Raw genomic sequence first — 14,037 nt, forward strand, 5'->3', positions numbered from 1 at the left:
TAAGAACTGGTTTTAAATTTGATATGAAAATATTATAATATAATTACATAAGATTTTAAGTTAGTATTTTATTAATGGTTGATAATTAAAAAATAAAACAAGGATAAATACATTTTTTAAATTTTATATGTTTGATTTAAGATAACTTACAAAATAACTCTTGGTAAAGTTATTCCGCTCAATAACTCATGGTGTGTGTTGAATTTCATCGATCTAATTAATTGTTAAATTAAAAGTTATTAAATTTTACTAATATATAATATATAAAAAATTAATTAGTTTTGGAATAAATTATTTGCTAATTAACAATATAATTGAAACATTAATTATTTTAAATTATTTAACTAAAATCTTATTGACAATTATGATCTTAATATTTTTGTATAAGTAATATCTGGTTTTAAATTTGATATGAGAATATTATATATAATTAGATAAGATTTTAAGTTAGTATTTTATTAAAAGTTAATAATTAGAAAAAAAAAGGATAAATGCATTTTTTTGAATTTTATATGTTTGATTTAAGGTAATAAATATATTAAATTAATTAATAATTTATTTAAAATATTAAAATTTAATTTATAAGTATGTAATAAATAAATATTTATAATTTTATAAATTATATTATCATTATAAATTATAAAATTAAATAATTTAAATTATAATTTTAAATAGAAATAAGTAGATGTTAATTATAAAAAGTAAGTACATATAAATAAAGAATAATTAAATATATTATTATTATTATTATTATTCGTAATATAAAATTATTATATATTATTATTATAGTACAAATATGAAATTGTATATTTAAGGATGACTTAAATGAATTAATTTGTACAAGTTATACTGACAACATACATATACATTTCGGTAGCTTACTCATCAGAACTTCACAGTTAAGCGTGCTTAACCTGGAGTAGTACAAGGATGGGTGACCTTCGAGAAGTCTCCCAGAAATTGCACAAGTAAGGATAAAATACGCTAAACAGTGAAATATTGTGAAATAGAACTCTTTAGAGGCCAAATATGAGGGTTGTTACATTAATAAATTTATTAAAATTAAAAAAAATTATAATTTCCGACAAAAAATTCCGTCGAAAAATTATCAGAAATTTCCGACAGAATTTTCCAACAAAAAAGCCCGTCGAAAAAAATTATTTCCGACGGATTTTTTTTCCAACGCCACTTTTTTCGACGGATTAAAATCCGTCGAAAATCCATCAGAAAAAGAAAAATCTGTCGAAAATTTACCTGTTTTCATTAGAAATTTCCGTCATAAATCAGCATTTTTCTTGTAGTGTGATAGCTGTAGTTGTTTAGCATTCATGTATCTTTATATATGTATGTTGATTCTTTTCACTAGCTTACCCTTTGTTATTTTCATGTGGTTTGGACTGCAATGATCATACTATGTATGGGAGCAGAACAGGGATAGGTTGGTGTCTAGAGGCAGGTCTACAGCTGGCAGATGGAGTTACTCTTTTGTTGTTTTCAACTACTTAGTGTAGCAATTGGGCTGTATTTTGTATATTTGGATTTTTAGCCCTAGATTGGACCTTGTGTATATATTCTAGTTGTTTATATATATACTTGCTCTTTTTTGTGTGGTGCTATGGTGTACTGTGATGTGTGTAGTGACCAGTCGGGTCGTTACACTTGAGTGGTATCAAAGCAGTTCGAGTCTAGTGGACACTCTGTGGGGGTGGTTCCTTTAGCCTTTTGTTGTGATGAACTTTGTGCTGTGCTAATTTCTTTGTTGATTGTTGTGCTGTTGATTGTTGTTTGGTTTAGTTATTGTGTACTGAAGGTGCTGTTACTTTTGTAAACAATGACTAGAACCAATGAGCAGATAGCCCGTGCCATGGAGATGATGGTTATGGTTATGCAGCAGCAAAATGCTTATTTTGCTAGGATGGACGCTGATAGAGCTGCAACTGGTGCAGCAAGGCCCATGGGGTCACAGGAGAGCCGGGATCTTGCTGAGTTCCAGAAATGTCATCCTCCGCAGTTCAAGGGAGATACAGACCCAGAGGTAGCTGACCACTGGATTTGTGAGCTGGAGAAGATCTTCACAGTGTTGGGATGTTCTCAGGAGAGGAGGCTGGCATATGTTGTGTACATGCTGGTAGAAGAGGCTGAGCATTGGTGGAGGGGTACCCATCACATGATGACTACTAGAGGTGTGTTAAGTCTCAATTATACCTCTTTTTGGACAAGACTTAATAAACAATTTCACTCATTCTTTGAACCATTGCAATACAATTGTTCTCTTTTTGATTCAATTTGTGTGCACATATAACTAACCCAAATTTAGCTAACAATACCTTAATACACCTTATTTTTTGTGCAGGTATTGAGCTAGAGAATTGAGGATTGAAGACTTTTAGGATTGGAAATATAAGAAGCTAAGGAGCAGAGCAGGGTGGTTGCGCCGGACGCAAGATGACCCGTGCGGGGCGTGATCGAAACAGAGAGTGATTCAAAGTCTCTGGAAGACATTGCGCCGGGCGCAAAAGGAATTGCGTCGGGCGTGTACTGAGGCAGAAAATGCTTAACTTCTTGGAAGGCCCTGCGCTGGGCGCTACGACTTATGCGCCGGGCGCGTAAACCCTAATTTGACTCCCAAGCTCGTATTTGAAGGCATTTTCGGGGGTTTTCTTCCTCATTCACGCAGGGGCGCCTCCTTGGAGCTGTAGAAGGAATTCTCAGAGCTTGGGAACGTTCGTGTGTGGATCTTTCCTTCGGTTCTTCACTTCTCCTTTCATCTCTATTTTGTATTTACCCTCATTATTGAGTGGTTCCACCCATTTTTGTGGGGTTAGATGTAACCAACGTACTCTATTGTAATCCTTACGTTTTTAATGATATATATATGTATTGTTTCATTATTTGTTGTGTACGTTTCTACGCTTAATGTTTGCTTTGGATTGATCACCCTTTGTATGATTTAAGGTTCCATTGAGTATTGGGAAATACCATTGAAACTAGTTCTGGAACATATGCCTAGTGGAGATTGTATCTAGGGATAGAGCTTGACCCATTAGTAGTCTTAAACCCTAATCGGTAATGCGGGTGTAAGTATTGGGTACTCAAGGGATTGATATTCAATATCCGCACCTAGGCTCTTTCTCTAAGGGATTAGGTTTGAGTAAACTTATGGGTTGACTAAGCAATATATGTAACAAGAGATTAAGGATTCATTAGTGTAACGTTTGGTGAAATCTGACCCCCACAACCTCACAAAACCATTATACCATTTCTATCCTTTTCCACTCACAAACCAATATTTATTTATAGCTTTCATTCCAATAGTCACAACTTTGAATTCACATGACAAACTATGAAATTGGAATTATTCTTTAGTCACGAATAGTCAATAAATGCTTATTTTACCTTCTAATCCCTATGGATACGATATTTTTACTACTTGAACGGCCGGTATACTTGCCGTGTTTGAGACCGTTGATAGAATTAAACTGATTTACAATTATAACAAAAGTACTTCAACGAAAATCTCAACAAGGTGTTGCAATGGACTGGGACTGCTTCTGGAGAGTGTTTCTTGAGAAGTACTACCCAGAGAGCGTGAGCCACGCTAAGGAGGCCGAGTTCATGCGGTTGCACCAGGGTGGGATGTCAGTATCCGAGTATGCAATGAGATTCGAACACCTAACTCGTTTCTATTGGCAAGCTATTTCTGAGGCCTGGAAATGCAAGAAGTTTGCTGAAGGTTTGAGATAGGAGCTGAAGAGGGTGGTGGTGCCTATGGCCATCACTGAGTTTCCGCCCTTGGTGGAGAAGGCTAAGGTAGTTGAGCGGTTAGAAGGTGGCAACCGTGTGATGAAGACTGCTGAGGGACCAGTTGGGTCTAAAAGAGGAGAAAGTCAGAGGAAGCCATATGATAGGCCCCAACCACAGTAGGGGGTCCTGTCATTAGGAAACCTTCTAATGCTGCTAGAGGAGGGAGACAGGGTGGATGTGCCACTCTCAAATGTTACAGGAGTGTTGGATTCCATTTTGTCAGGGATTGTCCACACACGGAGAGCCAGTGTTTCAGGTGCCATCAAATGGGTCATGAGTCGACCAATTGTCTAGCCAGAAGCAGATCGAAGAGGGGTGCCCAGAGGGGTGATACTTAGAGAGGTGACGCTTAGAGAGGTGACAGACCTACTATAGCTAGTAGAGTGTTCGCTTTGATTGGGGCTGAAGCTTTTACTTCCTCAGATCTTGTGAAGGGGAAGGGTAGAGCTGCTAGTAAGGATGTGATGATCTTGTTTGACTCTGGAGCTTCTCATTCTTTTATTTCTTATGCTTGTGCTGCTATGCTGGGTGTGCCGGTGTGTGATTTTTGGTTGAGACTGCTAGTGTTGACGCCCGCTTCTGCTTCGGTAGTTGCTTCTGACTTGTGTGCTGGCTGTCCAATTGTTGTGAATGAGAAGAGGTACAAGGTGAACTTGATTTGTTTGCCTTTAGTGGATATTGACATAATTTTAGGGATGGATTGGTTGTCTGCCAATCGCATCCTTATAGATTATGCCATAGGAGGCTGATCTTTCCTCAAGTGGAGGAGGAGCTGTTGATTTCAGCTGTTCAAGCTGAATCCTTGTTGAGAGATGGAGCAGAGTGCTGTCTTTTGCTTGCTGCCATGAGTGTGGAGACCGAGAGGGTCATTGCTGAGATTGATGTGGTGAGAGATTTTGCCGAGGTGTTCCCTGATGAGGTGCTTGGGTTGCCTCCTACTAGGGAGATGGAGTTTAGCATTGACTTGGTTCCAGGTGCAGGGCCAGTGTCGGTGGCTCCCTATAGGATGGCCCCAGCTGAGTTGGTTGAGCTGAAAGGTTAGTTGGAGGACCTGTTGGAGAAGCAGTTGGTGTGGCCGAGTGTATCGCCGTGGGGTGCTCCCGTCTTGTTAGCGAAGAAGAAAGATGAAGTTAGTCGACTGTGTGTTGATTACCGACAGTTGAACAAGTTGACCATTAAGAACAAATATTCGCTTCCCCGGATAGATGACTTAATGGATCAGCTGAAGGGAGCACCGATTTTCTTGAAGATTGACTTGAGGTCAGGTTATCACCAGATTAGGGTGAAGGAGGGTGACATACCGAAGACTGCTTTCAGGACTAGGTATGGTCACTACGAGTATGTTGTGATGCCGTTTGGTGTGACCAACGCCCCGACAGTGTTCATGGATTACATGAACATGATCTTCCGGCCCTTCTTGGATAAATTTGTGGTGGTGTTTATTGATGACATCCTGATTTATTCAAGGACCCCGGAGGAGCATGGAGAGCACTTGCGATTGGTGCTGGAGGTTTTAAAGGCGAAGCAGCTGTATGCTAAGCTTTCAAAATGTGAGTTTTGGTTGGATGAAGTGAAGTTCTTGGGACATGTGATCTCAACTGAGGGGATTGTTGTTGATCCGACTAAGGTGGATTCGGTGTTGCAGTGGGAGTGTCCAAGAACTATCACTGACATTCAGAGTTTTGTGGGTCTAGCGAGTTACTATCGAAGGTTCATTGAGGGATTCTCCAAGATAGTAGCGCCTCTAACCCAATTGACAAGGAAGGAGAAGCCGTTCATTTGGACTGATGCCTGTGAGTAGAGTTTTGATGAGTTGAAGAGGAGGTTGACTACTTCTCCTGTGCTGGTGTTGCCCGACTCTAGTGAACCTTTTGATGTGTATTATGATGCTTCTCACCAGGGTTTGGGGTGTGTGCTGATGCAGAACAGGAAAGTTGTGGCATATGCTTCAAGGCAACTGAAGAATCATGAAAGGAATTATCCCACTCATGACTTGGAGTTAGCAGCAATTGTTTTTTCCTTGAAGATATGGAGGCATTATCTGTATAGTGCTCGGTTCAACGTCTTCAGTGATCACAAGAGTCTGAAGTACCTGTTTGATCAGAAGGAGCTGAACATGAGGTAGAGGCGGTGGATGGAGTTTTTGAAGGATTATGACTTCCAGTTGATGTATCATCCTGGGAAGGCCAATGTTGTGGCGGATGCGCTGAGTAGGAAATCTATCCACATGTCTAGTATGATGGTGAGAGAGCTAGAGCTGATGGAGGAGTTCAGAAATTTAAATCTTTGTGTGGAGTTGGCTCAGGATCACATTAGTTGTGGGATGATTACCATAACTAGTGAGTTCTCGAGGCAGGTTAGACAGAAGCAGTTGCAAGATGTTGAGCTGGTGAAGCTTCTTGGTTTACTGGGTACCGAGAAGGCTGTTGGTTTTGAGCTGGGCAGAGATGAAATCTTGAGGTTCAAGGGCAGAATTTGCCTAACTCATGATGCTGAGCTAAAGAGAGCTATGTTGGAGGAAGGCCACAAGAGCAGACTTAGCATACATCCTGGTATGACTAAGATGTACCAAGACCTCAAGAAGACTTTCTGGTGGTCTGGTATAAAGAAGGAGATAGTTGAATATGTGGTGGCCTGTCTGACATGTTAGAAGGCGAAGGTGGAGCATCAGAAGCCGAGTGGTTTGATGCAGCAGATGGAGATTCCGGAATGGAAGTGAGATAGTATCACTATGGATTTCGTTGTGGGGTTGCCTAGGTCGGCTAGGAATAGTGATGCTATCTGGGTGATCGTTGATCGGTTGACCAAGTGTGCACATTTCTTGTCTGTCAACATCAAGTGGTCCTTGGAGAAGCTGACGCAGTTGTATGTGAGGGAAATAGTACGGTTGCACGGGGTGCCTTCCAGTATTATTTCAAACAGAGATCCGAGGTTCACTTCCAGATTTTGGCAGAGTCTACATCAAGCCTTAGGCACGAAGCTGAAGCTGAGTTCTGCTTATCATTCGCAGACGGATGGTCAGTCAGAGAGGACAATCTACTCCTTGGAGGATTTGTTGAGGGCTTGTGTGTTAGACCACTTGGGAAGCTGGGAGGAGGTCCTACCGCTGGTTGAGTTTACTTACAATAATAGCTTTCATGCTAGTATTGGGATAGCGCCGTTTGAAGCCTTGTATGGCAGAAGATGTAGGACTCCTCTGTGCTGGTATCAGGATGGTGAGTTAGTGGTTGTGGAATCGGAGTTAATCCTATAAACTATTGAGAAGGTGAAGCTGATTCAGGAGAGGATGAAGACTGCTCAGAGTAGGCAGAAATCATATGCTGATAAAAGGTGAAAGCCTTTAGAATTTGCTGAAGGGGAGCATGTGTTTCTGAAAGTGACCCCGACCTCTGGTGTGGGTAGAGCGCTAAAGGCAAGGAAGTTGACACAGGTTTGTTGGTCCCTATCAGATCATACAGTGTGTGGGTCCGGTTGCTTATCGGTTGGCCTTGCCACCATCTCCTTCAAACCTACACGATGTATTTCATGTATCCCAACTGAGAAAGTATGTTCATGACCCTGGTCATGTGGTGGAGCTGGATGATGTGCGGGTGAAGGAGAATCTGACGTTTGAGAAGTTACTGGTAGTTGTGGTTGATCATAAGCTGAAGGAGTTAAGGGGCAAGTTCATTGCTCTGGTGAAGGTGTTGTGGGATGCAGCTACTGGTGAGGCTACTTGGGAGGTGGAGCAGCAGTGCAAGGAGTGGTATCCGTTTCTTTTTCCAAGTAAGTTTGTTTTCGGGGACGAAAACTCTTGTTGTTGGGGAGGTTGTGAGACCCCTTTTCGTTTTCTTTCTTCTCTTCCCTCACAACCAACCCTCACTTTCACTCTCTTTGCCCCATTCATCCCTTTTCTTTGCTCTTAAACTCTTTGTGGTGCTCTCTTTCGATTGAAGGTGCTAAGTAAGTGTGGGATTGCTTGTTGAGCCGTGTGGAGCTTATTTTCTTCATTTTCTTCCCCATTTCTTCTCCGTTGAACATTTTCTTCTTCTCGGAGCTCAGATTCTTCGCACCGAGGTAAGGGAAGTTAGGTTTTTGCTGTTTTTGGTTGAAAATAAGTCTTAGAAACTCATTAGCTGCTTGTTGATGGATGATCTTTAGCTGAGATGGAAGAAAATTAGTTTTCGGGTTTTTGGGGTTTCAGGTGAAATTTGAGTTTTTCTTGTTTGATGGTTGCATGCTGAAAATGAGGTGTTTTTCGTGATGTTTGATTAAAATGTGATATTTTGGTTGGTTTGCATGTGCTGGAAATGTTGATTTTTGCAAGTTTTGAGCAAGATTTTCGAAACTTGGTGAGTTGCTGCTCGGCATCACGCCGGGCGCAGTTCTTGGCACCGGGCGCGTGACCACCAGAGGGCTCCATTTGGGCAAGCCCGCTGGGCGAAAAGATGTGTGCGCCGGGCGAGCTTGAGAATGTGTGCCTCTGGATGGCCCACGCCGGGCGTGGTAGGACCGCGCTGGGCACGATATGAGTATGTGACATGTTTTTGGGATTTCTGGTGTGGCGCCGGGCGTGACCACGTCTCGCCGGGCTGGAGACTCCTTGGGAGTCTTTGCCAGAGGTGGCACCAGGCGCAATTGATATTGCACCGGGCGTGAGACTTCGGGGAAGTCTCTACTTAGGGTTTGCACACCAGGCGTGTGAGACCTTTTGAGGTCTCTGTCTCCTAGCACGTCGGGCGCAATGGGAATTGCGCCGAGCGCGTTGGGGCCCTGATGCTCTCTGGTTGTGCCACGTCGAGCGCGACCATGAGTGCGCCGACCGCAGGTGTGATGGTTACTTATATGCTGTTATGTGTTGAATCATGCTGAAATTGCTGGTAGATGTTGTTATATGCTGAGTTGACCTGTAAATGATGAATATTGTTGTGCTGTTAGATGTTAATGCTGAATTATAATATTATTGTGCTGTGAGCTGATTAAGCTGGGCTGTGAGTTGTTTAAGCTATATTTTATGATGTTGAGCTGTGCTGTATGCTGTATGCTGATATTGCTGATTTGCTGTGCTGTGCTGCATGCTGATATAAACTGTTGTAGGCCGTAAGGCTGAGCTGTTGTAGGCCGTAAGGCTGAGCTGTTGATCACTAGGACTAGAGGAGATGTTTTTCGAAATTCCTCATCCCATTGTGTGGATTGAGTGACTGTGGTGCTCTTAGAGCCCAATTTGTTGAAAACCCTCCCTGGAAAGCTGACCCTTTAAGTGGTAACTTGTTGTTCTCCTCTAAGTTCTTAGTGGTCCCGTGTGTGGGCAAGGTCGAGGAACACATGTACAAAGTGACCACGATATAGGGGACAGGTTGAGCTATACCGCTTACAAGAGACCAAATTTAGCTGATATGCATGACGACGCATTTGTGTGGTTATTTCTGTTTATGTTGTAGATGTGCTGAGTTGTATGCTGATGATGTGCTGATAGCTGTAGCTGTTTACCATTCATGTATCTTTATATATGTATATTGATTCTTTTCACTAGCTTACCCTTTGTTGTTTCCATGTGGTTTGGACTGCAATGATCATACTATGTATGGGAGCAGAGCAGGGATAGGTTGGTGTCTAGAGGTAGGTCTGTAGCTGGCAGATGGAGTTACTCTTTTGTTGTTTTCAGCTACTTAGTGTAGCAATTGGGCTGTATTTTGTATATTTGGATTTTTAGCCCCAGATTGGACCTTGTGTATATATTCTAGTTGTTTATATATATACTTGCTCTTTTCTGTGTGGTGTTGTGGTGTACTGTGCTGTATGTAGTGACCAGTTGGGTCGTTACAATTATGATTATCAATTATTAATTTTTTAATCAATAATTGTGAGTGTGTTTTATAGGTTAAAATGCACTCTTTCACTTTAAAAGAGCTAAATTCATAAATCACACACTTTTTTTTTAATTAAATTTATATTTTTATTAATTTTTTTTAATAAATCTCAATCATTAAAAGAAAATATGTTTAAAAGAGAATGTATTCGATCACTCTTGTTGAATGAACTGTTGTGAGTAGGGATGACAAATATACTCGTACCTGCGAGTAATACTCGAACCCGTCCCAACTTTGACGGGAAATACCCGGTTTGACCGGGTACGGGTACGGGTAGGGATGGCAAAATGGGTCGTGGCTCGCGAGCCGGCCCGTTGGCCGCCAATTTTTGGCAAGTCGGACCCATCATTTCAGCCTGCCAACCCACCAAGCCCGCCTTGCCAAGCCCTCCAACCCGGCGGGCCAAATAGCGGGCTGGCCCGTCACAACCCGCCAGCCCGCATAGGTGATTGGGCTTTAGTATAAATAAAATAATAGGCTTTATATAAAAAAAAAATCAGGCCCAACATGTAAAAAAAAATCAGATTCCCAAATTAATGTCTCATCAGCAAACTTTGCTTTCACATATATCTGGCAAAGACACATAATTATATGCAGAAGGACCCTACATGTTTTATGGTTTTCTCGATGGGAATGGGTCCACTATCGATCTTTGGCTAGAGTGAAAGAAACGTTTGCACACCCTGGTGGAACTTTGAGTACACTAACTGCCATTTTAATGATAGCTGGAATCAAAGGAAACATGGACTATTTTTTTCCATTTTTTTGCAAATTATTTTTTGGGTATGCGGGCTGGCCCGCCGGCCCGCCAACCCATCTTTAGGCGGGGCAGGCCAGCATTTTCAGCCCGTTTTTCATCGGCGGGCCAAAAAGGGGCGGGCTGGCCCGTTTTGCCACCCATAGGTACGGGTACGGGTAAAACCCAATATATTAAATCGGGTACGAGTACGGGTACGGGTATGTACTTACCCGCCCCGTACCCGTACTCGTCTCCATTCTTATTTTTAATTTAATATTTACTTTCAATTTAATTATATTAAAAAAATTTAATATTTTTTCTGTGCGATTATTTATTATCATATGAGATAAAATAAATAACCTAATTATAATTATAATATAATAAAAAAATAATTTAAAAATATCAGTTTTTTTAACAAAAAAAAAATTAATGAGTACGGGTATACCCGATACCCGACAGAGACAGAAATAGGTTTAACTTGCAGAAATAGAAACGGGTATCATAAAACTCGTACCCGACCCGCCCGGTTGCCATCCCTAGTTGTGAGGTGAATCTCACTCTAAAAGAATAATAAGAATTAACTATAGTCTGTAGATGCTTGACACTTGTGCCAACCTCGATTGAGTTGCTGAAGTTGCTATCATTTGTGAATTTGGCCATGAGTTGACAAAGACACCTTCATCGTCTCACTCAAAACTGGAACAAAAGATTGTTAGTGTGTCTCTGTCTCTTACCTTAGTCTTTCTCTATCACACACTCACTCTCAGCCCCCACAAACATCCGCTGCACCAATCACAACTCACCCCTTTTCACTATCTCTCTTCCATAGATCCCTGTCTTCCAATCACTTCAACACACTTGACACATTTCTCTTCACTCCCTGTACTACTCCCTGCACAACACACACAACTCATAGCCACTGCTATTCTTCTTAAAAGATTTCAACTTTTTGCTTTTCTCAATTGCCCCCTCTTCACTGTTTTTGGTCCTATCAAAGATTCTAGCTCCAATTGTCCAATACTACATAGATACGTGTATTTATCTTTTAGATGCTCTTGGGAACCCTCCCAAGTCCCAATTATTGAGTGTCACTCTAGGAACCTCTCTAATGGGGATTTAGCCTTTTCCTTTCTCTTTTGCTTTTTGGTGATTGTTTCATCTTCTCTTAGATCTGAAGAGTTCCTTAAGGGTTCAACCTTTGTCCATCATTTTAAGTTTTGGAAACAAAGCATCTTCTAGATTCCTTCCAAATGCTTGTTGATTACATGTTTCTTTGTCCATAAGAAGCTCCTATCTGGGTTACCTCTCTCTCTTTGAACTTTTCTTAGAGATAGAGGTTGAATTATAGAACACTGTTTTGGCATGCTTCTTGCTATGTGCAACTGTTAGTTGGATCAATGGATAGGGGAATTGAAGTACTCTCTCCAGCCTCCTACTTTCAAAATTCCAATTGGTTGTTCCAGGAAAGCAAGGGAGCAAGATGGACCCCAGAGGAGAACAAGGTGTTTGAGAATGCTTTGGCTTACTTTGATAAGGACACACCAGATAGATGGATGAGGGTGGCAGCCATGATTCCAGGAAAAACTGTTGGTGATGTGATCAAACAGTACAGAGAGCTAGAGGAAGATGTGTGTGTCATTGAAGCAGGTTTGGTCCCGGTTCCTGGCTATACTGCTGCCATTTCTTTCACATTGGAGTGGGATGATAACAATCAAGGCTATGATGAGTTCAAGCAGTTTTGTAGTGTTGGTGGGAAAAGGGGTGCATCCACTAGGCCATCTGAGCATGAAAGGAAGAAAGGAGTGCCATGGACTGAAGAGGAGCATAGGTAATTAATTGCATATCATCACCTTCAGCAGTGACCTCAAATTAGACTAATGTTCAAATTTATGGGTTATTCAAGTAATGAAGAATCATTGATTAGCTAGGATGGTAAAATGCTTTCTATTTATGATGTTTCTTTGTAGTAAGTAATCTATGACTGCAATTTTGGCGATAATATCAAGGTTTTCAAGGTCTATGTGACCGCAATTATGGTTGCATTGACCACATTTGTCTACAATTTCTCACAATATCAAGAATCGTGCCATGATTTCAATTTTCAACTTAAAACATTGTTTATATTTATTCAACTTTGGATGGTTGATTTATGGTATTTGGTTGGTTGAGTGTTTATAAATCAGCTTCTGCTTGATTATTATGTGATCTTGCCATGACATGTGCTTTTCTAGCTGTTTCTATGCATTTTCATATTTGCCTCATGTTCAGGGTGTTTATCTTTACCTGTTTTAATGCCCTTGGTTATGTAACAACCACAGGCAATTTCTGCTGGGTCTCAAGAAGTATGGTAAAGGAGATTGGAGAAACATCTCTAAGAACTTTGTGACCTCAAGGACACCAACTCAGGTTGCAAGTCATGCTCAGAAGTACTATATCAGGCAGCTTACAGGAGGGAAGGATAAGAGAAGGTCTAGCATCCATGACATCACAATGGTCAATCTCCAAGAAACAAAATCTCCTTCATCAGACACTACAAGGCCCTCTTCTCCCTTGCAGAATCAGAAATTGTCTAGCATGCTTAAGCAAGAATATGAGTGGAAATTGGCGTGTGAAGACATGCCAATTGTTTTCAATTCAACAAACGGAAGCATGTTCATGGCAACGCCACTTCATGGGATTTCTTCATATGAATCTAGACCACAGGAGCATGATTTACTCGGACAATCTCCATGGATGCCGGTTTTCACCTTATGATACTATTTTGCAAATGCAATTGATGAACAATATGATCTATGCATGTGATGCAGGGTTTAGAGTTTTGAGGGTACAAAAGTTTTAGACCTTTTCCAGTGACTTTGGATTGCTTCATAGATGGTTTGTGTGATATGTTGAGGTGGACTTGAGTTAGTTTCTAATAATTAGAATATTTGTAGAGGTTAGTTCCAATTGTGTTCTGATATTAAAATTCTGGGACTATTCTGTCAGAGAAGTTAAGTTTGGGATGTATAATATGATCTTCTGATTACAAGTTTGGTAATTTGATTGTAGTTAGGTGGTAGGTTTGAGTGAGCTTGCAATTGATGTTCATCTTCCTATATAGGGAGGAGTTATCTGCAGAGTGCCCTGAGAAAGAGAAGTTATATCTTAACTTTTTATAAGATGCTTCAAATATACATGAAGTTCCAAGTTTATATATAGAATTAAATAAAAAGATCAATCATGTTGATGTACTAGTGGTGTAATATAAAGCAATTTGTGTTGATTTTTATTAGTCTATGTTAGGAGTGTATTTATTATTTAAAGCCATAAAGTATGATTATACCAGAATGCTTTTTCAAATGTGATGAGGAGTTGGACAGAGCTTTGGTCCTCGTTTACTGAATGAAATGTGATCATAAAGCTTTTGATATGAAACATAATGTCTTGGGACCATTAGTTCTACAACCTGGTGGACACTAAGATCCGAGTCCACATCTGCAATAATTTATTGTTTTATTTGCTGCCTCTAATAAGTCTATGTGTTAGTTTTTTTAAGGTTTAAATATGTTTTTAATTTTTTAAATTTAAAATAAATTTATTTTTAGTCTATTAAACTTAGAATTGATTTTTTTAGTCTCTATAATTTTAAAACAATCTTATTTTAAT

General features: G+C 40.4%; 2 protein-coding genes across 2 annotated transcripts; both read left to right on the forward strand.

The window, feature by feature from the left end:
- The first annotated feature begins 1,915 nt into the window (after nucleotides 1–1,915).
- On the forward strand, nucleotides 1,916–3,744 carry LOC145957452 (uncharacterized). Its single transcript, XM_083073711.1, has 2 exons — nucleotides 1,916–2,183; nucleotides 3,503–3,744. Exons 1-2 carry the CDS (start codon nucleotides 1,916–1,918, stop codon nucleotides 3,742–3,744), a joined length of 510 nt encoding a protein of 169 aa, XP_082929837.1.
- Nucleotides 3,745–11,032: 7,288 nt separating this feature from the next.
- On the forward strand, nucleotides 11,033–13,668 carry LOC109815715 (transcription factor DIVARICATA). The gene is given in 3 exon segments (XM_020380508.3): nucleotides 11,033–12,220; nucleotides 12,711–13,118; nucleotides 13,120–13,668. Coding segments are annotated over 3 exon segments (951 nt in total). The 5' UTR covers nucleotides 11,033–11,789; the 3' UTR covers nucleotides 13,232–13,668.
- The last annotated feature ends 369 nt before the right edge of the window (nucleotides 13,669–14,037 follow it).

This window comes from Cajanus cajan, chromosome 4 (assembly GCF_000230855.2).
Source record: "Cajanus cajan strain Asha chromosome 4, NIPB_CcT2T_4, whole genome shotgun sequence".
Classification (NCBI taxonomy): Eukaryota; Viridiplantae; Streptophyta; class Magnoliopsida; order Fabales; family Fabaceae; genus Cajanus; species Cajanus cajan.